Genomic DNA, 27,837 nt, shown 5'->3' on the forward strand with positions numbered 1-27,837 from the left:
ATAAAAGAAACCTTGTTCTTCACAAGAGGCTATCTCTAGTACCCATTATAAGGTGAATTGCTTCTGGCAAGAGTTCTCTGTGAAGGCTACTGACTACTCAGGGCTGTGTGTGGACATCAAATCATTTATAATCTTGGGATACATTTTCATATAATCAGTAATGGCTAAAATTTTGCTTTGTATAACATAGTATGTTTTCATCATAAAAACAAGTGACCCATTCAAGGATATCAAAGTGGACCAGAGCTCTCATTTATTATTAGTCCATGAATTTTGTCTTACAGCTTTCCTCAAATGAAAGAGATAGCAGTGAACTAGGGAATTTCATTCCTCTTTTTACACCTCAGTCACCTGTGACAGCCACTTTGTCTGATGAGGATGATGGCTTCGTGGACCTTCTCGATGGAGAGAATCTGAAGGTAGCGTGTGTGTGTGTGTGTGTGTGTGTGTGTGTGTGTGTGTGTGTGTGTGTTCCTGTCTGTTCTACTAATTACCTCTGGAGAAGTCATGTGATGTGAAAAAGAACAGAAACAGCAGTTCCCCAGGGCTTGCTTAGGTGATATTTTTGTTCATTTGGTGATAATTCATTTAATAATAGGGCTACCAGCCTTATTAAATCCTTTGGATTAAATCCTTTGGGGATGGGGGCATCAAAAGAAGACATATGATCCTTCTTACCCTGAAGGAGCTAACTAACAGTCTATATGCAAGAAACATGAAATCAGAACGGTATAGGATGGTACATTAAGGATACTTCCTATCCAGGCCTATCTAGTATTCTTCAGGGAGAAACACACCTAAAGCACTTAAACAAATGTTAGTCTCTACAGGCTCTTTTTAAAATCAGTTTTTCTGTTTCTTTAGAATGAGGAGGAGACCCCTTCGTGCATGGCAAGCCTCTGGACAGCTCCTCTCGTCATGAGAACTACAAACCTTGTGAGTTGTTCTAGTGTGTCTGGAGGAAGCCCTAAGTGATTGGGGCACTGGACAGGGTAGTCCTTAGTTGAGTATAGCCAAAGATTGAAATGAATGACAGGATTTGGGGATCTGAGTTTTAGGCCTCACTTTGGCTACCTACAAATTATGACCTTTAGTCATGATATCTCTCTGCATGTCTCCTGATCTATGAGGAGTGTGGATTAGGAGGGACCATGGTCATTCCTAGCTTTTACCATCTAGTCAGTTTGAAAAAAGCCTATCTGAAGCCTTTAGCCTGAAGACTTTACTTTTTTTAGGTTATTCTCATTTATATTCCACAGAACCTAGCATAAAATTAGACAAGCAACAGTAACTCACAGGATTTTTTTTTTTTTTTTTTTTTTTTTTTTTTTGAGATGGAGTCTCGCTCTTGTTGCCCATTCTAGAGTGCAATGGCTCAATCTTGGCTCACTGCAATTTCTGCCTCCCAGGTTCAAGTGATTCTCCTGCCTCAGCCTCCCGAGTAGCTGGGATTACAGGTGCTTGCCACCACACGCAGCTAATTTTTGTATTTTTAGTAGAGACAGGGTTACACTATGTTGGCCAGGCTAGTCTCGAACTCCTGGCCTCAGGTGATCTGCCCACTTTGACCTCCCAAAGTACTGGGATTACAGGCATCAGCCACTGTGCCCAGCTGGGTATCATTGAAAATACCTACCTGAGGCTGGGTATTTTCAGGTAGATATTTTCAATTTTAAAAATTAAATATAATATGTATATTACATATATATAATATAAAATAGTATATGTAGATACAGAATCTACAGTGTATGTGTGTATATATATTCAAAATCACATACACATACACACGCTATAGATTCTTGTTTTCATCATAGGGATACTTTCAAAGTTAGAAGCAAGAATGTGCCTACACAGGTATATACACCTGTATATTCAGAGATATACACCCTTAGGTACACATCTAAATTGGTAAGTTCATATTTTTTAATTATCAATAACCTGAACTATAATTACAGAACAAATGAGCTACAGTTTTTTTGTTTGCTTGTTTGTTTTGTTTTGTTTTTGAGACAGAGTCTCCCTCTGTTGGCCAGGCTGGAGTGCAGTGCAGTGGTGCAGTCTTGACTCACTGCAACCTCTGCCTCCTGGGTTCAAGTGCTTCTCCTGGCTCAGCCTTCTGAGTAGCTGGGACTACAGGCTTACGCCACCACTCCTGGCTAATTTTTTTGGTATTTTTAGTAGAGACGAGGTTTCACTATGTTGGCTGGGCTGGTCTCAAACTCTTGACATCAGGTGATCCATCCACCTGCCTCCCAAAGTGCTGGGATTACAGGCATGAGACACCGCGCCCAGCCAAGCTACAGTTTTGAGATCACTTACGGATTATAGTACATTCATGTGCATAGCTTTTGAGAAAATATGTTAACCCAGTACAAATGTTATGAGTAAATTTACCAGGTCATTTTGATAGGCATAAAATTACATAAAATGTGAGAACACTTTGGAAGTGGCTATTAGTTTTATAGATTTGATTTTAAAATCATAAGCATGGGCTTGTAAGCTCTTAATAGTGGGAAAATGTCTTCCACAAATGGTTATTACAAACTAACCATTGCTGGGAGCTGTAACGGAAAATAAACTTCAGACAAAAGAGGGAGAAAATCCCTGGTCTGTATGGGAGCAGATGTGGGAGTGATCCATTCTACTGGGGACTATCAGGAAGATTTCAAAGAAGTGACATTGAAATGTTAGCATCAACTTGAAAATGAATGGTTTACTGAGATGTGAAAGGACATTCTGTGCAGAAGGAAAAGCCAGGCCAAGACACATGGAGTCGAGAATAGGCTGAGATGCATTTAGAGAGCTGACTCTCGCTACCAGATTGGCTTCCCTTGGACTCTGGAAAATTCGTCTTTATTATTTTATTTTATATTTTATTTATTTTATTTTGTTTTTTGAGACAGAGTCTAGTGCAGTGGTGAATTTAGTCATGCAACCTCCACCTCTTAGTGTTCTCATGCCTCAGCCTCCTGGATAGTGGTTAAAGAGGCTGGAGTGCAGTGGCGCAATCTCGGCTCACTGCAAGCTCCGCCTCCCGGGTTCACGCCGTTCTCCTGCCTCAGCCTCTCCAAGTAGCTGGGACTATAGGCGCCCGCCACCACGCCCGGCTAATTTTTTTTGTATTTTTAGTAGAGACGGGGTTTCACCGTGGTCTCGATCTCCTGACCTCATGATCCGCCCGCCTCGGCCTCCCCAAGTGCTGGGATTACAAGCGTGAGCCACCGTGCCCGGCCTGAGATGGGGTTTCTTCATGTTGGCCAGGCTGGTATTGAACTTGTGACCTCAAGTGACCCACTGTGTTGGGATTACAGGCATGAGCCACCGCGCCCAGCCTGGGAAATTAGTCTTTAAAAGACCAAGTAGAAAAAAAGACGTTGAACGCAATTTTGAAAGGCATTTGCTACCCTGCCTATCCCTACTCCCTCCAAATTTACCATCTTAACTATACCTTAACCAATGATGCCCCCATTTTTATTATAACCTGGCTACTGTGCATCTTTTCTGGATTTAGGTGGGGTATTTAAACCCGTTGAGCTGCTTAATTAAGCAAGGTGCAAGTAATAAAATGGAAGGAAAGATAGGCAAGCCAAAAAAAGTGTTCATGACTGGAAGGTCGCACTTCTCTTGACGCAGGATTATGTAGACAGTTTTTGTGAGGTCAAAGGACGTTTTGCTCGTCTCTATATAATGTCAGCTGAGTATATATTCATTGAGCACTAAGTGCTCAGTGCCTACTATGTGCCAGGCCCTATGAGAGTTGCTAGGACTAGATGAATCGGCAGTGTCTGTTTGCTAATTTAGAATTGATCTTAAATCATCCCAGGAAACCTTTGGTTTATTTGTCTTACCATTCAAGTGAACAGGTTTTAATGAAAGATGGGTCTGTCTGTTTTTTTTCCTGTAAGGACAACCGATGCAAGCTGTTTGACTCCCCTTCCCTGTGTAGCTCCAGCACTCGGTCAGTGTTGAAGAGACCAGAACGATCTCAAGAGGAGTCTTCACCTGGAAATACAAAGAGGAGGAAGAGCATGTCTGGGGCCAGCCCCAAAGAGTCAACTAATCCAGAGAAGGCCCATGAGGTTAGTTTCCTAGGTTCCTTTTTGCTCTAGCACAGATACTGTATTTTTCAGTTCTAAAAATTTCCACTTAGTGGTTCATTTATTTTCTTTGCTAAGATTTGCTGGGGTTTTGTGGGGTTGTGTGTGTGTCTTTTAATAGAGATGGGATCTAGCGATGTTGCCCAGGCTGGTCCTGAACTCCTAGCCTCAAGCGATCCTCCTGCCTTGGCCTCCCAAAGCACTGGGATTACAAGTGTGAGCCACCACACCTGGCTGATACTTGGCTGTTTTCATGTTGGTTTTTCATTTGCTTTGAGTATGTTCATAATTGCCTGTTGAAGCATTTTTAATATGGCTGCTTTAAAATCTGTAAGACAAATCCAACATCCATCCATAGTGTGGTTGGCATCTGTTGATTGTCTTTTCCTATTCAAGTTGAGATTTTTCTGGTTCTTGGTATGACCAGTGATTCTACCATTGTCTCCTGTATATTTGTGAGTCTCAGGTCCATGTAAATATTATGTTTTAGCAGGCTTCCTCTGATACTGCAAGAAAGGTGTGGGTGGAAGTCCCCAGCACAAACTCCATTGATACCTTGGGTGGGGACTTGTCTCATTATTGCTGGGAGGGAGCGGAAGTTCATTCCATCCCAGTGGGGTGGTGACTGGGGCACTGTATGACAGCTGGGCAAAGGTGGAGGCCCCCGTTTGCTGTTGGCCATAATTGTTTCTGTATTGACTAGTAGAATGATTATTGTCTAAAAGTCTTCTGCCTCAATAGACCATCCTTTGCCTAGGGAGGGCAGGCTTTTCTTGGGGCTTGTTGTGTTGCTGCTGTCTCCAGCTTCGTGAGTTGAATGGTTAACTCATTCGTTTTTAATTTTCTTATTTCTGGATAAATCTATTTGAATCTATGAATTTCCCACTGCTTTAGATTTGTCTCATAACTTTTGACCTGAAATGTTTTTATTATCATTTGTCGTAGATATTTTATTTCCTTTTAATCCAGACCTATCATGGCCTATTAAATACTTGATATTTATAAAGGTCTGTCTGTTTTTGTTTTGCTTTGTTTTGTTTGTTTGTTTGTTTGTTTTGAGACGGATTCTCGCTCTGTCACCCAGGCTGGAGTGCAGTGGCGCGAACTCGGCTCGCTGCAAGCTCTGCCTCCCGGGTTCATGCCATTCTCCTGCCTCAGCCTCCAGGTAGCTGGGACTACAGGAGCCCTCCACCATGCCTGGCTAATTTTTTGTATTTTTAGTAGAGACAGGGTTTCACAGTGTTAGCCAGGATGGTCTCGATCTCCTGACCTTGTGATCTGCCCACCTCGGCCTCCTAAAGTGCTGGGATTACAGGCGTGAGCCACCGCGCCCAGCCCTGTCTAATTCTTCAAGTTAATTCATTGCATTGCTCATAAGTTGTATAGGCTGTTTTGTTGTTTCCTGTTTCTGAGACAGGGTCTCTCTGCCACCCAGGCTGGAGTGCAGTGGCATGATCTCCGCTCACTGCACTCTCCACCTCCCAGGCTCAAGCAATCCTCCCACCTCAGCCTCTCAAGCAGCTGGGACTATAGGTGTGTGCCACCAAACCCAGCTAATTTTTGTATTTTTTGTAGAGACAGGCTTTCGCCATGTTGTGCAGGCTGGTCTCAAACTCCTGGGCTCAGGGCGATCCTCCCGCCTTGGCCTCCCAAAGTGCCAGGATCATAGGTGTTAGACACAGCACCTGGCATGGGTGAGCTAGTTCCGTGGTTGTCTGAGCCTAAGTCCTGTGGTCCTTTGTGTTATTTTTTCTATTTATTCCATGGCTAGACACACAAAACACTGGTTTATTTGTTTGTTTTTCCTTCATTATACTGTCCTTATATTGAGGTTTGGTATTAAGCATTATAAAATGGTGAACTGCCTGTGTTTTCTATGGCATGAAAAGGTTTAAGTAAATCTCATCAGTCTTAAAAGGTTAGAGAGATAACAGCTAGGAAAACATTTAGCATTTAGGCCTACTGCCTTATCGTATCTGCTTTTGTTTTTAATGCTTTATGAATGTTTTTAAAGTATTGTTCTAAAAGAATATTTTAATAACTGCATAGTATTTTTGTTTTGGGAGAGTTGTTTGGTTTTGGTTTTTGTTCTTTTTGTTTGTTGGGGGCACAGGGTCTAGTGCTGTCCCTCAGGCTGGAGTGCAGTAGCACGATCACAGCTCAGTACAGCCTCCATGGGTTCAAGCACTCCTCCTGCTTCAGCCCCCCTAGCAGCTGGGACTACAGGCATGCACCACCATGCCCAGTTAATTTTAAAGAAATTTTTTTTTATTTTTTGTAGAAAAGAGTTCTTACTGTGTTGCCCAGGCTGGCCTTGAACTCCTGGGCTCAGGCAGTCCTCCCACCTCAGCCTCCTAAGTATCTGGGACTACAGGCACAGGCCAATGCACCTGGCTGATAGTGTTTTGGCTTACAAGTATACTAGAAATAATTGAATAAATCACCTTCTGGACATTTAGAATTTCCCTTCCCCTGATTTTCCTTTTATTTCTAATTAAAAATGAAATTGTGAGTTATAAAGGCAAGAACATTTATGAAACTTTACATTGTATACATGTCAGAAAATATCTATCAATATTTAATAATATTCAGGCTGAGTGCTGTGGTTCACTCCTGTAATCCTAGCACTTGGGAGGATAAGGCAGGCGGATCACGAGGTCAGGAGTTCCATACCAGCCTGGCCAATATGGTGAAACCCTGTCTCTACTGAAAATGCAAAAAATAGCTAGGTGTGGTGGCATGGGTCTGTAATCCCAGCTGCTCAGGAGGCTGAGGCAGGAGAATCGCTTGAACCCGGGAGGTGGAGGTTGCAGTGAGCAGAGATCACGTCACTGCACTCCAGCCTGGGTGATAGAGTGAGATTCCATCTCAAAAAAAAAAATATTCATTTTCTTTTTCTTTCTTTTTGAGACACGATGGAGTGCAGTGGTAGGATCTTGGCTCACGGCAACCTCCACCTCCCCAGTTCAAGCAATTCTCTGCCTCGGCCTCCTGAGTAGCTGGGATTACAGGTGCCCACCACCACACCCGGCTAATTTTTTTGTATTTTTAGTAGAGGCGGGGTTTCACCAAATTGGCCAGGCTGGTCTTGAACTCCTGACCTCAGGTGATATATCCGCCTCGGCCTCCCAAAGTGCTGGGATTACAGGTGTGAGCCACCGCACCCGGCCAGAATATTCATTTTCTTTTACCATAATAGAGATTGACCTTTTTATTTCCATATTTGTAAAACTTTTCTTGGATAAAATAATACTGTTAATAATTATTTTGTATATTGGCCCTCATGTTTTGGTTTATTTTCATATATTTTAAATTTTAGTATTTTAAATTCCATTGTGGAGAAAATGTCAAGCATTGCTAGAGTACAGTTATCATACCTGTGATATTGTGAAATATGTATTTAGTTTTCCTCCCCTTCTGTCATATAACTCCTAAAATCTTTGGAATATCCAAGGTCATATCTTTCTATATACTAATGATTGATAGCTTCAGGGTGGGACTGGTCACTGGAAAGACAGAGACATGATTAGAGGTTGGAACTTTCAGCCCCACCCTCCAATGTCTAGGGAAAGGAGAGGGGCTAAAGGTCAAGTTGATCACTCATGGCCAATGGTTTAATCAATCATTTCTACGTAATGAAGCCTCCCTAAAACCTTGAAAGGACAGGGTTCAGAAAGCTTCTGGATAGCTGAACACATGGAGGTTCCTGAAGGTTGGGGCACCCAAGGAGAGCATGGCAGCTCCATGTCCGTTCTCCCATACCTTACCCTATGCATGTCTTCTATATCCTTTGAATATCCTTCATAATAAGCTGGTAAATGTGTTTTCTTGAGTTCTGTGAGCCGCTTCTAGCAAATTAAACCCAAAGAAGGGGTCATGGGAACCCCTACTTAAAGCTGGTGGTCGTGGATCAGAAGGTCCAGAGGCCCAACTGGTGTCTGAAGGGTGGTGCGGTTTTGAGGACTGGGCCCTCAACTTCCTGATCTGACACTCTGCAGGTAGATAGTGTCAGAATTGAATTGGACGGCACCCACTATTTTCCACTGCAGAATTGCTTGCTTGCTTGCTGGTAGGGAGAAATCGCCTCATATCTGGGGGTAACAGCACTTCTGTCCTCTGTTGTTGTTGAGTGAGGGAATAAGAAAAAGCACTTTGAGTTTGTGGGGTTTTTCCTCACACAAACATATCATACAGGGCTAAATTTCTGCGTGTTTTTTTGTTTGTTTGTTTGTTTGTTTTTGAGACCGAGTCTCGCTCTGTCGCCCAGACTGGAGTGCCATGGCTCAATCTCTGCTTATTGCAACCTCCGCCCTCAGGTTCCAGCAATTCTCCCGCCTCAGCCTCCCGAGTAGCTGGGACTACAGGCGCCCACCACCACGCCTGGCTAATTTTTTATATTTTTAGTAGAGATGGGGTTTCACCGTGTTGGCAAGGCTGGTCTCGAACCCCTGACATCAAGCGATCCACTCACCTTGGCCTCCCAAAGTGCTGGGGTTACAGGCGTGAGCCACCACGCCCAGCAGAGCTAAATTTCTTACTATCAAATGTCAAATATCCAGTCTGGATTCAGTTTTCCCCAGTTGTCTCCTAAGTACTTTTACAGTTTATTTGTTAAAATCTGGATCCAAATAAAGTCTATACACTGTAGTTGGTCAATAGGTCTCTTTTCAGATTTCAGTGCTCCATCTGTTTCCCTCTTGCATATTTTTATTTGTTGAAGAGCTCAAGTCATTTGTCCTGCAAAGGTTCCCGCAGTCCTGTGGGGTCTTCAGACATTGTCTTCTATCCCCTATATTGCCTTAACCTAACTCTGAAAAGGATGGATTGAATCCCAGTTCTATTTGTTTGGCAAGAATATCACATAGGTGATTTTGTCTACTTTGATCAGGAGGTATAATGTGCCGGGCAGCCATTGGTGATTGCTGCCAAGATTTTTTACTTCATTTCACCAGGGTTTCAGAAAGATGATACTGCAGTTTTTACATTCTTTCCTCATTAATTAGCTAGAATATATCTATAAAGAGAAACTTACACTCATTAAACACTGTGGTTACCCTTGGGAAAGGCAGGATGAATATTGGATCTCTTTATTTGCCAGTTTCCAAATAATGCCCTACCAAGCATCTTCCAAAGTTGAAAGCAAGACTTATAGTTGTTTTTCAATAATAATCAGGAATTCATGGGTTAAAACATTTGATGTGTTTCTGTGTATTGCAAGTATTATCCTTTTGCTCAAATTGTCCCCTTTTTAACAGCTGGCTTCCTCTTCTCATTGAATAAAGCTAAGACGTAGGCTGGGTGCGGTGGCTCACACCTGTAATCCCAGCACTTTGGGAGGCCAAGGGAGGCAGATCGCCTGAGGCCAGGAGTTCAAGACCATCTGGCCAACATGGTGAAACCCCGTCTCTACTAAAAATACAAAAACTGGCCGGGTGTGGTGGCGCACACCTATAGTCCCAGCTGCTCCGGAGGCTATGGCAGAATCGCTTGAACCTGGGAGGCAGAGGTTACAGTGAGCCAAGAGATCACGCCACCGCACTCCAGCCTGGGCGACAGAGCAAGACTGTCTTCAAAAAAAAAAAAAAAAAAAAGCTAAGACGTACTTTTTCTAAACTTAGTCCTAGTTTTAACCCCCCCTTGTTTCTTTCTGTTTTTTTGGAGAAAGTTTCACGCTGTCACCCAGGCTGGAGTGCAGTGGCACCATCACCACTCGCTGTAGCCTTGACCTCCCCAAGCTCAGGTGATCCTCCCACTTTAGCCTCCCAAGTAGCTGGGACTACAGGCACACACCACTATGCCCGGCTTGTGTGTGTGTGTGTGTGTGTGTGTGTGTGTGTGTGTGTGTGTGTGTGTGTGTAGACAGGAAGGAAAACTTAGTTTCAGAGCAATTCAGTTAGACACTGGAATAATAGGAGACCTAGTCAATAACTCACATTCGTTTTTGTTCACTCCAGATTCAATAAAATAAAAACTTCTTACTAAATGTAGGCATTAACATTTCAGTCTCCTCGAGACATGCTCCAAGTGAATGTTTTCAGAAGTTCCATTCAGAACCCTTGTCTCATTCTCTACCTTTGATTTGTTACAGACTCTTCATCAGTCTTTATCCCTGGCATCTTCCCCCAAAGGAACCATTGAGAACATTTTGGACAATGACCCAAGGGACCTTATAGGAGACTTCTCCAAGGTAATTGCAAGCAGAGCTGCTCTGGCAAGTGTAGGAGGGAGTGTGGGTATTTAGAACCCCACTCAGCCTGTTTCCCTCCCCAGGGTGGTTCCTGGCATACCTCCAAAGGGGCACAGTTAAAAGAATGTTAAAGGTAGGGAAGCAAACTTAGTTTCTCATGATCAGGTATATGTTGGTTTCTTTTTTTTTTTTTTTTGAGACGGAGTCTCGCTTTGTCACCCAGGCTGGAGTGCAGTGGCGCAATCTTGGCTCACTGCAAGCTCCGCCTCCTGGGTTCACGCCATTCTCCTGCCTCAGCCTCCTGAGTAGCTGGGACTACAGGCGCCCACCACCACGCCCGGCTAATTTTTTTGTATTTTTAGTAGAGATGGGGTTTCACTGTGTTAGCCAGGATGGTCTCAATCTCCTGACCTCGTGATCCACCCGCCTCTGCCTCCCAAAGTGCTGGGATTACAGGCGTGAGCCACCGCAGCCGGCCAGGTAGGTATATGTTGGTTTCTGAGACTGTAGATATCACTATAGCTGATGGGCAGTTTTAGGTAGGGAGCTGTCCACCAACCACCTTGATTGTAACCCAAAGACCAGGCTCTCTGGGAACTGTGTTATTATAAAAATAGTAATTAGCAGGATAGTATAAAGCAGAAATAAATCTGTAGCCTCACTACAAGTCTGCACGTTGAAAGGTTATCTTAGAAGGTACGGGATTGAGACTGAATTTCTCCATTCAGAGAAGCTTGGCCATTGAGGGAAGAGGCCCTCCAGGAAGTCTAGAGAAAGATCTTCTAACAGCCTCATATGCTACATGAAGGCTTGGCTGCAGTAAAATACAAGGCTAGGACAGGGAATGTGTCAACAGCAGCTTCTTTAATCACATTTTGACTTGAAGGTTACCAGATCAATGTTTTATTCATTAATTTAGTTAACATTATTGAAGCACTTAGGTGTTAGGCAGAGATTCCAAAATGAGATCCAGTTCCTTCCCTCAAAGAATTTAGCATGTGGTTGGAGAGGTGAGACATGAACTACATGTACCACATGGTAGACTGAAATAAATTTTAGTGAGGTGTAAACATAAACAGCATGCCGTGAGAAGTAAAAGGGTTTGTCTTGGCTAGGAGGTTGGGGAATGTATGGGCTTGGGCCGTTGATATTTCAGCCCAAATGGGTTTCGAAGGAACAGGGAGAATGAAGAGAACAAGCAGAGACCCAGCTGTATCCTCAGTTTTGGAACCTTCTCTTGTTTGTCAGGGAGAGATGTGGTCTTACTAAGTTGCTCAGGCTGTAGTGCAGTGGCTATTCGCACATGCTATCATAGTACACTGTAGCCTCGAACTTCTGGCCTCAAGTGTTCCCCCTGCCTCAGCCTCCCAAGTAGCTGGGACTACAGGCATGCACCACCACACTCAGTGGAATTTTCAACTTGGATTGAGGCCTGGTTATATTTGTCTTAATGGGCATATGCATGGGGATAGATGAACTCTTGGCTCAGCCAGTCGCCCTGATGAGTAATTGCTAATGTGCGCATCTTCCTCCTCAAGGCTGGGCTAGGTCTCCTTTTTTCCTATCCCCAGTGCCTTGCACCATGCTGGACATAGCAGGTGTTCAGTATATGAGTGAAATCTGTATGTTTAAGTGCTATTCGCAGTCTAACTACTGACATGTGGATTCTTGACAAAAGCAGGAGGAAAATGAGATTACCTGAGGTTTCTTTATTTAAATCTGCCTTACTAGCTAGGTAACCTTGGATAAGGTGCTCAAAATGGGGATAATATACCTCATTGGTTTGTGTGAAAATTAAATGTCAGGATGTTAATGAAGTAACTAGAAGAGTAACTAGTGTGTACTAACTAATGTTTGTTTGTTTGTTTGTTTGTTTTTTGAGATGGAGTCTCGCTCTGTCACCCAGGCTGGAGTGCAGTGGTGCAATCTCAGCTCACTGCAACTTCTGCCTCCTGGGTTCAAGTGATTTTCCCACTCCAGCCTTCCCAGTAGCTGGGACTACAGGTGCATGCCACCACGCCTGGCTAATTTTTGTATTTTTAACAGAGATGGGGTTTCACCATGTTGGCCAGGCTCGTCTCGATCTCCTGACCTCAGATGATCCACCAGCCTCGGCCTCCCAAAGTGCTGGGATTACACGTGTGAGCCACCGTGCCCGGCCATTAATGTTTGTTTTTTAAAAGATGCCTCCTACCAGCCAGACAAAACAGTATAAGTGTGAATAATATATAGGCTTTCAGATTCTCTAAGTATCTTTTTTTCTTTTTAAGGGTTATCTCTTTCATACAGTTGCTGGGAAACATCAGGATTTAAAATACATCTCTCCAGAAATTGTAAGTCCATCCTTTTGGAACCTACCACACATCGGGTACTTCAATCTAGTTTTTCCTGACGGTCAAAGTTGATTCTCTTTGGTTTTCTCTCAACAGATGGCATCTGTTTTGAATGGCAAGTTTGCCAACCTCATTAAAGAGTTTGTTATCATTGACTGTCGATACCCATATGAATACGAGGGAGGCCACATCAAGGTATGGATTCGTGAGACTTGCTGTAGAAGGAGCCCTAAACAAGATCTGTGGTTTTAAAGTGGGGAGGACAGTGACACCTGGCCGCTTAGCTCATATGCTAGTTGTTAGAATTTTGAAACAATACAGTGAGTGTGGAAGGCATTTGATTCCAGGTGCTCTTAACCAATGTTCCCTTGTCTGCAATACTCTCTACCACCTTGTGCCACAGTTACTCTTCATGTTTGTCCCTCACACCATCATTATCAAGGACACTTGTAGGAGGTACCCACTGATGTTTAAGTCATTCAGGGGGATCAGAATGGGTTTGTAGCATTTAAGAGGCTTGGGTACCAATGTCTGAGCACCCCAGGGCTCCTGATGAGGAGAAGCCCATCTCTGGCAACATGTCCCGGTGTCTGTGCCAGGCTTAGTGATGCCTCCAAAGTTGATTGTTCAGCAAGCTGCCTGGTGGAGGGGCGTATTGGGACACACGCTCCCAAGAAGAAAGGAACTGATCTGATTTTACTGTTTTAATCTTCTTTTTTTTTTTTTTTTTTGAGACAGAGTCTCGCTCTGTCACCAGGCTGGAGTGCAGTGGCATGATCTCAGATCACCACAACCTCTGCCTCCTGGGTTCAAGCAATTCTCCTGCCTCAGCCTTCCAAGTAGCTGGGACTACAGGTGCACGCTGCCATGGTCGGCTAAATGATTGCTATATGAAGTAATATTTTATTTTAATAGAGACAGGGTTTCACCATGTTGCCTGGGCTGGTCTCGAACTCCTGAGCTCAGGCAATCCGCCCACCTCAGCCTCCCAAAGTGCTAGGATTACAGGCGTGAGCCACGGCGCTTGGCCTGCCGTTTTAATGTTTTACCCGATTAATAGTGTTTAAATATAGTAAGGAGGTACTTTAAATACGATGTTACTGTTTGCCATTGTCTTGTAGCTTTTGAAAATCCCCAAATTTATAAAACTACCTATAAAGTGTACCATTGTCATATTTGAATTGCCCATTTCCAGTCCCCATGTGCATTACTGTATGATGAATGTGTATGGACCCACAAAGCTCCATTGAGATACAGGTGCCAGATGGTCTACTGGGCTATTCAGCCAGAAGAACTGCAAAAATCACAAACTGGTCTTGTGGACTTAAAGATCACTCTTGATGAATCATTACATCTTGCTGAATCATTACTTCATGTGTGAAACGTGCAGGTTCCAAGGGTCTCTGTTGTCTTCATAGGGGGCAGTGAACTTGCACATGGAAGAAGAGGTTGAAGACTTCTTACTGAAGAAGCCCATTGTACCTACTGATGGCAAGCGTGTCATTGTTGTGTTTCACTGCGAGTTTTCTTCTGAGAGAGGTCCCCGCATGTGAGTGCTGCACAGAACTGGGTTCTAGGGCAGAGGCTCCATGATGCTTTTGTGGGACATGGTGGTTTGTGGCTTGCACTTGGAGCATATTTTAGCATACCAAGCAACCTCTTGCACATAACAAGCCATTTTCATATGTAATTTTATCCTGAGGTGAACTTTGGCTCTTCTAGTCTCCCCGACTGTCCTTAGTCTGACCTGTGGGGCTACTCTTCTCATGTGACCTCCTTCAAGTACAAAGTGACCATTCCTTACGCAAATGCCAGAAAAGTGTGACGTTCTCATTCTGTAAAACCTGATATGATATGATGCTTTGAAACACTTCATATTATTACCAATTTCAGGGTGAAAAGAAAAACGGGGGCCAAACAGCTGCCCATCAGTCATCTGTGTCCATTCTAAAAGGATTGCAAGCCTGCTGTGTGTCAGGCACTGACAATAAAAATGTAACCACAGTAAGGCACAGTACAGTAAAAATATCACAGCGAGCAGGACCAACAAGGACCCTGCTGCAGCAGAGATCCAAGTGGGGATCCATATAAATGCTAAGAGAACAGGAGGACAGGCGGAGAGGTAGGACAGAGAGTGCAGCTTAACTAGGATGGTCCAAGGGAGACTTCTGCAGGACCATGTTCTTATGCCACCTTTTTATTTTGAACCAATTTATTTAAAAAAAAATTTTTTTAATTAAGAAATTTCCTTTTTTTTTTTTTTTGACAGAGTTTTGCTCTTGTTGCCCAGGCTGGAGTACAGTGGCACAAGCTCTTCTCACTGCAACCTCTGCCTCCCGGGTTCAAGCAATTCTCCTGCCTCAGCCTCCCAAGTAGCTGGGATTACAGGCATGTGCCATCATGCCCAGCTAATTTTATATTTTTACTAGAGGCAGGGTTTCTCCATGTTGGTCAGGCTGGTCTTGAACTCCCGACCTTAGGTGATCCGCCTGCCTCGGCCTCCCAAAGTAGTGGGATTACAGGCGTGAGCCATTGCACCTGGCTTGCTTTCGCTTTCTTGCTTTTTTTTTTTTTTTTTTTTTTTTTTTTTTTTTTTTTTTGAGGCAGAGGCTCACTGTTTTCACCCAGACTGGAATGCAGTGGCATGATCTCGGCTCACTGCAACCTCCACCTCCTGGGTTCAAGTGATTCTCCTCCCTCAGCCTCCTGAGTAGCTGGGATTACAGGCGTGCACCACCATGCCCGGCTAATTTTTGTGTTTGTAGTAGAGATGGGGGTTTCACCATGTTGGCCAGGCTGGTCTTGAACTCCTGACCTCAGGTGATCCACCCGCCTTAGCCTCCCAAAGTGCTGGGATTACAAGTGTGAGCCACCACGCCCAGCAGAAATTTCAAATTTTGAGATGGGGTCTTAATATGTTGGCCAGGTTGGTCTCGAACTCCTGGCCTCAAGCAATCCTCTCTCGGCCTCCAAAGTGCTAGGATTGCAGGCATGAGCCACTGTGCCCACCCCTTTGAACCTTTTTTTTTTCAAGTCCGCCTCCTGGTTCAGCCTTTTCCTGCCTCAGCCTCCTGAGTAGTGGGATGACCAGGACCCACCACCAGCCTGGTAATTTTTTTGTATACCATATTAGCCAGGATGGTCTCCATCTCCTGACCTCGCGATCCGCCCGTCTCGGCCTCCCAAAGTGCTGGGATTACAGGCGTGAGCCACCGCGCCCGGCCTGAACTATTTTAAAGCTCAAGAAGAGGTGAGGTTATGGCTGGGCACAGTGGCGCCTGTAATCCCAACACTTTGGGAGGCCGAGGCAGGAGGATCACTTGCTCAGGAGTTTCAGACCAACCTGGGTAACACAGCGGGACCCTACCTCTACAAAAAATAGGAGGTGGGAGGATCGTTTGAGCCCGGCTGGTCGAGTCTGCGGTGAGCCATGATCATGCCACTGTACTCCAGCCTAGGTGACAGAGTGAGACTCTGTCTCTCTCTCTCACACACACACACACACACACAAAGGTTATACTTGTACACACTTCACCTGATTTTATTAATTTTTAATATTTTGTCACATTTGTATGTACATGCTCTACACACAGGCAACTACAGTAGAACTTGACACTTTGACTGTCATCTCATAAGTCCTTCAAACATCTGTCTCCAAAGGATGGTCATTCATGAATGGAATTATTCACTCAGCAGTTTTTTTGTTTTGTTTGAGATGTAGTCTTGCTCTGTCACCCAGACTGGAGTGCAGTGGTGCGATCTCGGCTCACTGCAACCTCCACCTCCCGGGTTCAAGCAATTCTGCCTCAGGCTCCCGAGTAGCTGGGACTACAGGCGCATGCCACCATGCCAAGCTAATATTTGTATTTTTAGTAGAGATGAGGTTTCACTATGTTGACCAGGCTGGTCTCGAACTCCTGACCTCAAGTGGTCCACCCGCCTCGGCCTCCCAAAGTGCTAGGATTACAGGCCTGAAACAAACTAATCTAGAGACACATATACACACATGTAAATTTTTTTTAAACCCACAGAAGATGCTGTTCTCTTTTTTTTTTATTTTTGAGACAGGGTCAGTCTCTGTTGTCCAGGCTGGAGTACAGTGGCAGGAGCACAGCTCACTGCAGCCTCTGCCTCCCAGGCTCAAGTGATTCTCCCACCTCAGCCTCCCAGGAAGCTAGGACCACACACATGCATCACCATGCCTGGCTAATTTTTGTATTTTTTGTAGAGACAGGGTCTCACTGTGTTGCCCAGGCCGGTCTCAAACTCCTGGGCTCAGGCAATCCTGGCCTCCCAAAGTGCTTGGATTACAGGTGTGAGCTGCCATGCCCAGCCCAAAAGATGCTATTCTCTTAATTCTCTCATTTCCCCATCTTCCTCTTTAACACCTCTAATATAAAGGACATTATTATACCATATTGAAACTTCATCTAGATATACAGACAACGCCCCATCTCTGTATTCTGTATTTGCAAGCTGCATGTTTATATCACCATCTACAGATACCCCTTACATTTCATTCCCCACTTGAGTTTTGCCATCACTGGCTTTCTGTTAATCCACTGAGGAAAGATTTGGGATTCACAGGTGAACTCTTTTTTTTTTTTTTTTGAGATGGAATCTTGCCCTGTCGCCCAGGCTGGAATCAGTGGCACAATCTCAGCTCACTGCAACCTCCTCCTGCTGGGTTCAAGCAGTTCTCTACCTCAGCCTCCCAAGTAGCTGGGATTACAGGCGCCTGCCACCAAGCCCAGCTAATTTTTTGTAGTTTTAGTAGACACGGAGTTTCACTATCTTGGCCAGGCTGGTCTTGAACTCCTGACCTCGTGATCCACCGCCTCAGCCTCCCAAAGTCTGGAATTACAGGTGTGAGCCACCGCACCCAGCCAAACTCGTTTTAGCCACAGGCAAATGGTTTAAGCTACGTGCTGCTGAGGAAGCTGGTGCCCATCCCTCATGAGCAGCTACCAAAGGCCCCAAACCACTGAGCTTCAAGAGAAAATCAGCAGATACTCTTGGCTCTTGTGTACCAGATACCTTTCTAGATACTGAGGGAGAAGAGCAGTGAATAAAACAGACCAAAAAATCTCTGCCTTCATGGAACTTTACATTTCAGAGTGGACAGGAGATCGAGACCAGCCTGGCCAACATGGTGAAATCCCGTCTCTACTAAAAATACAAAAATTAGTCAGGCGTGGTGGCGGACACCTGTAATTCCAGCTACTTTGGAGGCTAAGGCAGGAGCATCCCTTGAACCCAGGAGGCAGAGGTTGCAGTGAGCCGAGATTGTGCCAGTGCACTCCAGCCTGGGCGACAGAGTGAGACTCCATCTCAAAAAAAAAAAAAAAAAAAAAAAGTGACTGGGTGTGGTGGCTCACTCCTGTAATTCCAACACTTTGGGAGGCCAAGGCAGGTGGATCACAAGGTCAAGAGGTCGAGACCATCCTGGCCAACATGGTGAAGCCCCATCTCTACTAAACATACAAAAATCAGCTGGGCGGTGGCACGTGCCTGTAGTCCCAGCTATTCGGGAGGTTGAGGCAGGAGAATTGCTTGAACCTGGGAGATGGAGATTGCAGTGAGCCCGAGGTCACGTCCTTGCACTCCAGCCTGGTGACAGAGCGAGATTCTGTCTCAAAAAACAGAAGGTGCTTCAGAGGAAAATAAGGCCAGTGGTGGGAGCTCCCAGGCAGGCTGGAGGAACAGTAGTGGGGCTGCAGGGGCTGGCGTGGGGTGAACAAGGGGCAGAGCAGCAGTAGGGGTGATGAGCTGTAGGCCTCTGAAGGACTTGGGGCCTTGGGCTTTTTCACCAAGGGCGAGGCAGTAAGCAGCCATTGGCTGGATATTGAAGACCATTCAGTCCAGGCAGAGGATAGAAACAGGGCCCCGAGGCAGGAGCAAGTTGAGCCTCTTTAAAAGCCGCAGAAAGAAACAAGCCCACTTATGTAGAAGGAGGTGAGTGAGGGATCCTCGCTGAAGAGAAGGCTGGGGTGGAGAAAGCAAGGGGAAGCTGGCTTATATAGTGAAACTTGCCACAAACTGGTGGTGAAGGTGCTGGGCAGGACTCAAATGCTAGGATTGTTGGAGAAAGGAAAGTTGGGGAAGAGACCATCTACTGGCACTGGCTGTGAGTGCTGCTCACGTGGCCAGGAACTTGCAACTCAGCACTGATTGTTTCTAAGAATAAATGTAAAGTTGGGAAGATGTGTATAAGGGGGACTTAGACCACAACTGCTGCTTTGACTGCGTTGTCTTGTTGCTCTGTGCTGGAAAAGCTAACCCTGCTTTGGCCTTCCTTCCCCTGACTAGGTGCCGGTATGTGAGAGAGAGAGATCGCCTGGGTAATGAATACCCCAAACTCCACTACCCTGAGCTGTATGTCCTGAAGGGGGGATACAAGGAGTTCTTTATGAAATGCCAGGTAAGACTGGGGTTGTGGAGAGCATTCCTCCTCCCCCGCCCCCAGTGGTAGACTAATGGATCTGTCTGATGGTCATGACTTTCTTTCCAGGGGTCAGGGGACAAGGTGGGTATCTGCTGAACACAAAGAAAGCCCCTGTAGAACTGGCCGCCTAGGTCTGCCTGGCCGCTTTCATAGCCCTAGGCAGAGAGGAAACCAGGTTGTGGGTGTGAGGCAGATGTACCCTAACCTCATTCTCTCCTGTCCCCTCAGTCTTACTGTGAGCCCCCTAGCTACCGGCCCATGCACCACGAGGACTTTAAAGAAGACCTGAAGAAGTTCCGCACCAAGAGCCGGACCTGGGCAGGGGAGAAGAGCAAGAGGGAGATGTACAGTCGTCTGAAGAAGCTGTGAGGGCGGCAGGACCACCCAGCAGCAGCCCGAGCTTCCCTCCCTCCCCCTTTACCCTGTTTGCTGCAGAGAAACTTAGGCAAAGGGGACAGCTGTGTGACATTTGGAGAGGGGGCCTGGGACTTCCATGCCTTAAACCTACCTCCCACACTCCCAAGGTTGGAGCCCAGGGCATCTTGCTGGCTACGCCTCTTCTGTCCCTGTTAGATGTCCTCCGTCCATATCAGAACTGTGCCACAATGCAGTTCTGAGCACCGTGTCAAGCTGCTCTGAGCCACAGTGGGATGAACCAGCCGGGGCCTTATCGGGCTCCAGCCATCTCATGAGGGGAGAGGAGACGGAGGGGAGTAGAGAAGTTACACAGAAATGCTGCTGGCCAAATAGCAAAGACAACCTGGGAAGGAAAGGTCTTTGTGGGATAATCCATATCTTTAATTTATTCAACTTCATCAATCACTTTATTTTATTTTTTTTCTAACTCCTGGAGACCTATTTTACTGCTTTATTAGGTTGAAATACTGCCATTCTAGGTAGAGTTTTATTATCCCAGGGACTACCTCGGCTTTTAATTTAAAAAAAAAAAAGAAAAAGAAGGGGGTAAGAAAATGCAAACCTGTTATAAGTTATCGGACAGAAAGCTAGGTGCTCTGTCACCCCCAGGAGGCGCTGTGGTAGTGGGGCTGCTGCTATTTAAGCCAAGAACTGAGGTCCTGGTGAGAGCGTTGGACCCAGGCTTGGCTGCCTGACATAAGCTAAATCTCCCAGACCCACCACTGGCCACCGAGATCTATTTGGTGGGAGGTGTGGCCCTGTTCTTCCTCACCCCAGCTCCGTGACATTGGCTGATATAGGAGCCACAGTCAGGAAAGCACTTGAGGCAGCATCTGTTGGCTCCCCCCCTCCAACCCCCGGCTCAGTGCTGGAATGTTGCAGTGTAGGTTTCCCAGGGAAGGGGGGTGGGGGTAGGTGGGCTCCACAGGATGGGGGAGGAGCATGTCCACTGAGTGTCTTCCTTATGTTGCTGTGATATTGATAGCTTTTATTTTCTAATTTTTAAAAAATGGTCATATTATGAGTCAAAGAGTATCAAATCAGTGTTGGATGGGCCACCCAAGGGTGAGGAGAGGGGCTGGAAGCCCTGGGCATTAGGAGGAGGGAATGGGTGCTGGCATGGACATGACTGGATAGAATTTTCTCAGGAGGGAGCTTGGTGGATTTTGAAGGTAAAACTTTGGGTTTATCATGTTTTAATTTGAGAGACAGGGAGTGATGAATCATCACCGGTTGTCCCCTTATCTAACCCCATAAAAGTGGGAATTTCAAAAGAACACCTCATCCAAGGAGCTGGGGCGGACTTCATTGATTCTAGAGAGGCCTGTTTCAGTGCCTACTCATCCCTGCCCTCTGGTGCCAGCCTCCTTACCATCACGGCTTCACTGAGGTGTAGGCGGGTTTTTCTTAAACAGGAGACAGTCTCTTCCCTCTTACCTCAACTTCCTATTCTTGGGGTCGGGGGGGTGGGAATCAGTGATACTGGAGATGGCTAGTTGCTGTGTTATGGGTTTGAGTTACATTTGGCTATAAAACAATCTTGTTGGGAAAAATGTGGGGGAGAGGACTTCTTCCTACACGCACATTGAGACAGATTCCAACTGGTTAATGATCTTGTTTCTAAGAAAGAGATTCTGTTGGTTGAGTGCCTAAAGAGAAAGGTGGGATGGCCTTCAGATTATGTCAGCTTAGCTAGCACTAACCAACTGTTGGAAGCTCTGAAAATAAAAGATCTTGAACCCATGCTCTCTGCCTAGTGCTTGATGGATTTAAGGAGAATTACATTTCCCTTTAAGGTCCTGGGACCACATTAACTAAAATTAGTGTTTGGGACAGCCACAGTTCCTCAAGAAGCTCTGAGTCCAAAAACTTGTGGTTCAGATTGATTTGCAAGATGAAATGGGCGCATAAAAAGTGTGCCTGAGGCCAGCCGCAGTGGCTCATGCCTGTAATCCCTGCACTTTGGGAGGCCAAGGCAGGCAGATCACTTGAGGCCAGGAGGTCGAGGCTGCAGTGCCCACACATAACTAGTGATGCTGGGGGCTACTGGGGACAAAATATATTGGGCTGAAGCACAGAGGGACGCCCAGAATAGAAAACGTGTTCCTTTATGTATGGGTTGGAAAACTAGGGGTTCAGGCATATTTGATTATATTATATATACATATTTTTTTTGCACTCTTGCCCAGGCTGGAGTGCAGTGGTGTGATCTCGGCTCACTCCAGCTTCGACCTTCCAGGCTCAAGCAATCCTCCCACCTCAGCCTCCCAAAGTGCTAGGATTACAGATGTGAGCCACCATGCTTTTTAAAGTTTACTTTGAGCAAGTAATATTTCCGTGGATTGCTGCAAAGGCCAGCTGGCTTCCTGTCTGATCTATCCTTGCTAAAATTGCAAATTAAGTCAACCCATTATTGAGAATTTAATGTTTTTTTGCCTGTAAAATGAAACTTGACCTCTTTAGCCCGCATGCTAAGATGCAACCTCAGCCTTAGCCTCTGCTCATTTTATGCTTCACTAACAGGTCAGGATTCTGTTTCTAGAATGCCCCTGCTCTCTGAAACTTGCTTGTTAGAGCTGGAAGCCTGCCATGCAGAAAGTTTGCATTTACCATAGAAAAATTTGTGTGTGGACACCCACAAGGTCAAGAGTTGGTTAACTCAAAACCATGGGCAAAACTTAACTCACTTTAAATTTTGGGGAAAACTATTCCATCCAAGGTGTGATCTGATTGAGGTTTAAAAAATTTTAAGTATGCAAAGATGTACAAAAAATCAACACTCATATTTCACACACCAGCTTCAGAATGAACAGCTTAGCTGAAGCCCCTTGCCTACCCTGACTTTATCATAAACTCTTCATCTGCACCCAACCCCCATAAAGGTAACACTTATCCTTCCCTGGTATTATGACTATTTTCTAAGCAAGAAGATAGATTCAGATTTTTTTTCTTTTTTCTTTTTTTTTTTTTTTGAGACGAAGTTTCACTCTTGTTGCCCAGGCTGGAGTGCAATGGTGCAATCTCGGCTCACCACAGTCTCCGCCTCTTGGGTTCAAGTGATTCTCCTGCCTCAGCATCCCGAGTAGCTGGGATTACAGGCATGTGCCACCACGCCCAGCTAATTTTGTATTTTTAGTAGAGACAGGGTTTCTCCATGTTGGTCAGGCTGGTCTTGAACTCCCGACCTCAGTTGATCCCCCTGCCTTGGCCTCCCAAAGTGCTAGGATTACAGGTGTGAGCCACTGCACTGTGCCAGGCCTCATGTTTTCAAACTTGACAAATTGTGCACCTATAATCCCAGCTACTTGGGAGGCTGAGGCATGAGGATTGCTTGAGCCCAGGAGTTCAAAACCTGCCTGGGCAATATAGTGAGACCCCATCTCTAAAACAAAACAATCTCCATTATGTGCTCATTCATCCGTGACTCACTTTGATTTTTATTTCTCTGCTTATCACACTTAAGGGCACTTGGCTCCAGGAAGGGCAAAGCATGAATCAATAGTGACTCAGGCTACATCTCTCCAGCAGAGGAACCTGGAGTAACTCACTTCTCCCTCTGGGGCCTTTCTTCATAAATAAATGCATTTGAACTAGATTTTCCAGCCAGGTGCAGTGGCTTATGGCTGTAATGCCTGCACTTTGGGAGGCTAAGGTGGGTGGATAGTTTGAGCCCAGCAGTTCTTGACCAGCCTGAGCAACATGCCAAAATCCAGTAACTACTAAAAATACAAAAAATTAGCCAGGTGTGGTGGTGCATGCCTATTGTCCCAGATACTCAGGAGGCTGAGGTGGGAGGATTACCCTAGCCCAGGGAAGTCAAGGCTGCAGTGAGCCAAGATTGTTCCACTGCACCCCAGCCTGGGTGACAGAGTGAGACCCTGTCTCAAAAAAAAAAAAAAAAAAAACTAGATAATTAGATGTTCTCTGTGACTGCCCCTGTCCCAACATACCGTGGCTCTGGCATTTGGATGGCCCCTTTGCCTATGGCCCCTTTGCAATACCCACTTCAAATCTACTTGGAAGGGCCTCCATGGAGGAAAAGCTGTTTCTCTCATTCAATAAATGTTTGACTTGTGCTGAGCACTGAGGATAAGGAAGTGTGTAAGATGCAGGCTTTGTCTCAAGGCGTTCACCGGCTAGTGGGAGAAATAGTCACTAAAAATGACAAGGTCTTAGGTGTAACTTTTCCATGTAACAGAAGCTAGGATAGAGAGGGGTCCAGAGGACATGGGGCTCCAGAGTAAGAAGTGGACCCTATAGGAGGCGATGTTCAAATCTAACCTTCAGCAGGAGTCTCACGAGAGAGGGTGTTCCAGGAAAAAGAAACTGTGTTCAAAGGGGAAATACCATGCATTCATACCTGTGGACAAGGTAGGAGAAGTTTGTGGTGGGTGGGGGGAAACCCTGAACCCTGAACGCCGTTCTGAGGAGTCTGTAAGCCTCAGGATCTATGAGAGCAGGACTTCTCAAACGTGGGAAACTTGTTAAAATGCATATTCTGATTCCACAGCTCTGGGTCGCAGCCTGAGGTTCTGCATGTTTAACAAACTCTCAAAGCTGCTGATCCTTTTGCTACCCTTTGAGCAGCCAGCCTGTAGAGGGTTTAAGAAGGGAGAAGTGTGAAGCCATGTAATTGCTGAGAACAAGACAAAGGATGCATGATAGGTAAGGAATGATGATAATTATAGTCACAGCAGAAGCTGGGGCATGGGAGGGAAGGGCTTTAGGTGCTGGGATCTGGTGATGGATGGGTAGATGGGAGTGAGGGAGAGGGATGGATTCAGGATGGTCTCTTGGCTCCTGACCTGAGGAAGTGGCTGGACCACTGGCACTCAGAGCAAGAAATCAAGAAATACACGGCCAGGCATGGTGGCTCACGCCTGTAATCCCAACACTTTGGGAGGCCGAGGCAAGTGGATCACCTGAGGTCAGGAGTTCAAGACCAGCCTGACCAACATGGTGAAACCCCATCTCTACTAAATACAAAAAATTAGCTGGGTGTTGTGGCGCATACCTGTAATCCCAGCTACTTGGGAGGCTGAGGCAGGAGAATTGCTTGAACCTGGGAGGTGGAGGTTGCAGTGAACTGAGAATGTGCCATTGCACTCCAGCCTGGGCAACAAGAGTGAAACTCTGTCTCAAAAAAAAAGAAAAAAGAAATACACGAGGAAATGAAATATTGAAAAAGCCTAAGTTGAACTTTATAAAATTACTGGCCTGCATGTTTTATAAATATTAGTGTCATACATGACCAAAGAGAGGCCCAGGAACTGTTCCAGATTAAAGGAGACTCAAGAGACATGACAACTAAATGAAATGTGTGATCTTGGATGGGATCCTGGACCAAACCGAAAAAGAGTACTATAAAGGACATTTTTGGAATATTTGACTACATTGAAATATGAACTTTAATTAGGTAAAATTATTATTATTATTATTATTTTGAGACACAGACTCGCTGTGTTGCCCAGGCGCAATCTTTGCTCACTGCAACCTCTGCCTTCTGTGCTCAAGCCATTCTCCTGCGTCAGCCCCCTGAGTAGCTGGGACTACAGGTACCCGCCACCACACCCAGCTAATTTTTGTATTTTTAGTAGAGATGGGGTTTCACCACCTCGGTCAGGCTGGTCTCGAACTCCTGACCTCGTGATCCACCCACCTTGGCCTCCCAAAGTGCTGGGATTACAGGCATGAGCTACTGTGGACCCACCAGGTAAAATTAGTAACTCAGTGTTAAGTTTCTTGAATTTGATAATTATACTGCAGTTATGTATGAGAACATCCTTGTTCTAAGGAAATAATACACTGAAATATTACAGGTTAAGAGTGTGTGTGTGTGTGTGTGTGTGTGTGTGTGTGTGTGTGTGTGTAAGAGAGAGAAGTAGACAGAGTCAAAGGGAAGAAAGCAAATGCGGCAAAATGTGAAAAAGTTAAAATGTATGACTCTTGGCAAAGGGTATAAGGAAGGGAATTCTTTGTACTATTCTTGCAACTTTTCTGTAAGCTTTAAATTATTTCAAAAGAAAACATTTTTAAAAGGGGCTGGGCCGGGTGCAGTGGCTCATGCCTGTAATCCCAGCACTTTGGGAGGCCAGCGTGGGTGGATCACTTGAGGCCACGAGTTTGAGACCAGCCTGGGCAACATAGAAAGACGTCTTCTCTATAAAAATAAAAATTGAAATAAGTAAATTAAATAAAAAAGAGGGGCTGTCATGCTGAGCTCCTTTGTGGACGGGAGGATCTGGGCAGTGACTGTCCCGATGCCTGAGTGGTCAAGGGATAAATGTGAGGAGTGCTCCAGAGAAATATCCAGGCTGGTGACAGCAAGTTGTCACACGTATCCAAATGGCAGTTCTACCAATGTAGAAGACAGGGAAGCAGAGAGAGAGAGAGGTTAGAGGCAGGATGCCAGGAAGCCAGGCAGGGAGGAGTAGGGAGCAGCCACAAGGAGGTCTCAGAGATAGGGTTAAGCTCGGCTGCCTGTGGTGGGATATATGTCACTGGTGACCTTAGGACACAAAGCCTGCTCACGCTAGGGTAGGGTGGGGGAGGGACAGGGAGGCGAGGTAGAAACAGCAGCAGGGGAAAACTGGGTGGCATTGGGCGTGGCATTGGGGGTGCTCAGCTTCTGTGTGACTGTGACATGGCAGCTGGGATGGGGGTGGATTACCTCGATGATTCTAAGACCTTAAGATCTTGGTCATTCTGATTTCTAAGCAATGACTCCTGGAAGTTGTGCAAAGCCCAGTCCAGAGTCCCTGCTTGCACACTCCCAGAACAGAGGAGGCAGAGTCCCTTCCAGTGCTGGCCAGAGCAGGACAGCTCTTCCGCAGGCAAAGTCAAATCCACACCTCCACACTGTGGCTACTTTTTACATGTTGATTCATTTTCCATTTATGTTTTCTGTTTAGTTTTTCAATATGGATGTCTTTCTTCAATATGAAGTATTTCAGACATACAAAGCACCCACGTACCCACTGTCAAGGGTAAATAAAAACTTCCACCGATAGGCTTTCTTTGCCCTCTTGTTTCACTCTGCTGCCAGGCTGCCCGCGGGGCTTGGGGCCGTGACCACTGCAATGGCCATAGGAAGACATCAGATGGCAGTGGTGCCCCAGGTTTGTCTCCTCAGGTATCTCTGCCTTCTGGCTCCTCTCCTCCAGAGCCAGTCAGTAACGAGGAGGAGCTGGGGGCTCTCCAGGAGCTTCCCACCCCTTCCCCTAACCTGGCTTCCAGCTGCATTTAATGGCACTTTGCCTGCTCTGAGTACAGGAAAAGCTGTGGCTGTTCCTTGTCCAAGCTGCAGTCCCCAATGGCCTTGTCCAAGCATGTGTTTCATGCACTGCAGTGCAAGGGCTCCCAAAGAGGAAAAAAGGGAAGAGGGCTGGTTTGGATTATTAGCATTTTGTATTTTTAATAAATGCATCAATGTGGTCATCATGGAAAAATGTCCGATCTTTGTGGGGTTTCTTTACACTTCCTTCCTAGTTTACTTTGGATGACGCAGGGTGGGTCATAGGCCTTAACCTTCTCAAGCACAGCCTCTTTCCCCTGGCCACTTCCTAGACTCTAATGAAGAAATAAGGCCTACTTTCTGATTCTGGTCTGCCCCTGACCAGTGGTGTGACACTGAGCAGAACGTTCCACTTCTCTGGACCAGAGGTCTCAAGTATAAAGGATGGGCTTGGGCAACATCCTCATCCTCCCCCAAGGACTCCTCACTATTCCTGTTCTTTGGGACCTCCTTACCTTTGCTGACACCCACAGGGAATGCCTTTCTTTTTCCACAGAACTCTTTTTTTTTTTTGGAGACAGAGTCTCACTCTTGTTGCCCAGGCTGGAGTGTAGTAGCAGGATCTCGGCTCACCACAACCTCTGCCTCCCAGGTTCAAGCGATTCTCCTGCCTCAGCCTCCTGAGTAGCTGGGATTACAGGCGCCTGCCACCAAGCCTGGCTAATTTTTGTATTTTTCGTAGAGACGAGGTTTCACCATGTTGTCCAGGCTGGTCTCAAATTCCTGACCTCAGGTGATCCGCCCGCCTCAGCCTCCCAAAGTGCTGGGATTACAGGCATGAGCCACTGCTCCCAGCCTTCCACAGACGCTTATTGTTTTTAGGAGGGGGTGGGGATGGGGAATAGGGTTTCACTCTGAGTAGCTGGGACTATAGATGCACACCATCACACCCAGCTAATGTTTTTTTAAATTTTTTTTTTGTAGAGACAAAGATCTCCCTATGTTGCCCAGACAGGTCTCAATCTCCTGGCCTCAAGTGATCCTCCTACCTTGGCCTCCCAAATGCCGAGATTATAGGAATGAGCCAATGCATCTGGCCTCTGATTCATTCTTGTAAACATAAA

At 45.8% G+C, this 27,837-nt stretch overlaps 1 protein-coding gene and 1 pseudogene across 6 annotated transcripts in view; one reads left to right on the forward strand and one right to left on the reverse strand.

Moving 5' to 3' along the window:
- CDC25A (cell division cycle 25A) overlaps positions 1–21,255 on the forward strand; it is a 32,592-nt gene extending 11,337 nt beyond the window's left edge. For 4 of the 6 annotated variants that reach the window (XM_032161693.2, XM_032161697.2, XM_032161694.2 and 1 more), the window contains 9 exons: positions 285–419; positions 865–936; positions 3,906–4,079; positions 10,186–10,284; positions 12,555–12,617; positions 12,714–12,812; positions 14,036–14,166; positions 18,927–19,038; positions 19,291–20,916. In XM_032161693.2, the coding sequence (XP_032017584.1) occupies positions 285–419; positions 865–936; positions 3,906–4,079; positions 10,186–10,284; positions 12,555–12,617; positions 12,714–12,812; positions 14,036–14,166; positions 18,927–19,038; positions 19,291–19,431 (1,026 nt within the window). In that variant the 3' untranslated portion in view covers positions 19,432–20,916. Of the gene's footprint in view, positions 1–284; positions 420–864; positions 937–3,905; positions 4,080–10,185; positions 10,285–12,554; positions 12,618–12,713; positions 12,813–14,035; positions 14,167–18,926; positions 19,039–19,290 lie in introns of all 6 variants that reach the window. The other 2 variants (XM_032161696.2, XM_058443169.1) reach the window with 2 other exon arrangements.
- Positions 16,962–18,473, reverse strand: LOC116473885 (small nuclear ribonucleoprotein F-like; annotated as a pseudogene).
- Positions 21,256–27,837: the final 6,582 nt, after the last annotated feature.

Source organism: Hylobates moloch, unplaced genomic scaffold, assembly GCF_009828535.3.
Source record: "Hylobates moloch isolate HMO894 unplaced genomic scaffold, HMol_V3 SCAFFOLD_8, whole genome shotgun sequence".
NCBI lineage: Eukaryota > Metazoa > Chordata > Mammalia > Primates > Hylobatidae > Hylobates > Hylobates moloch.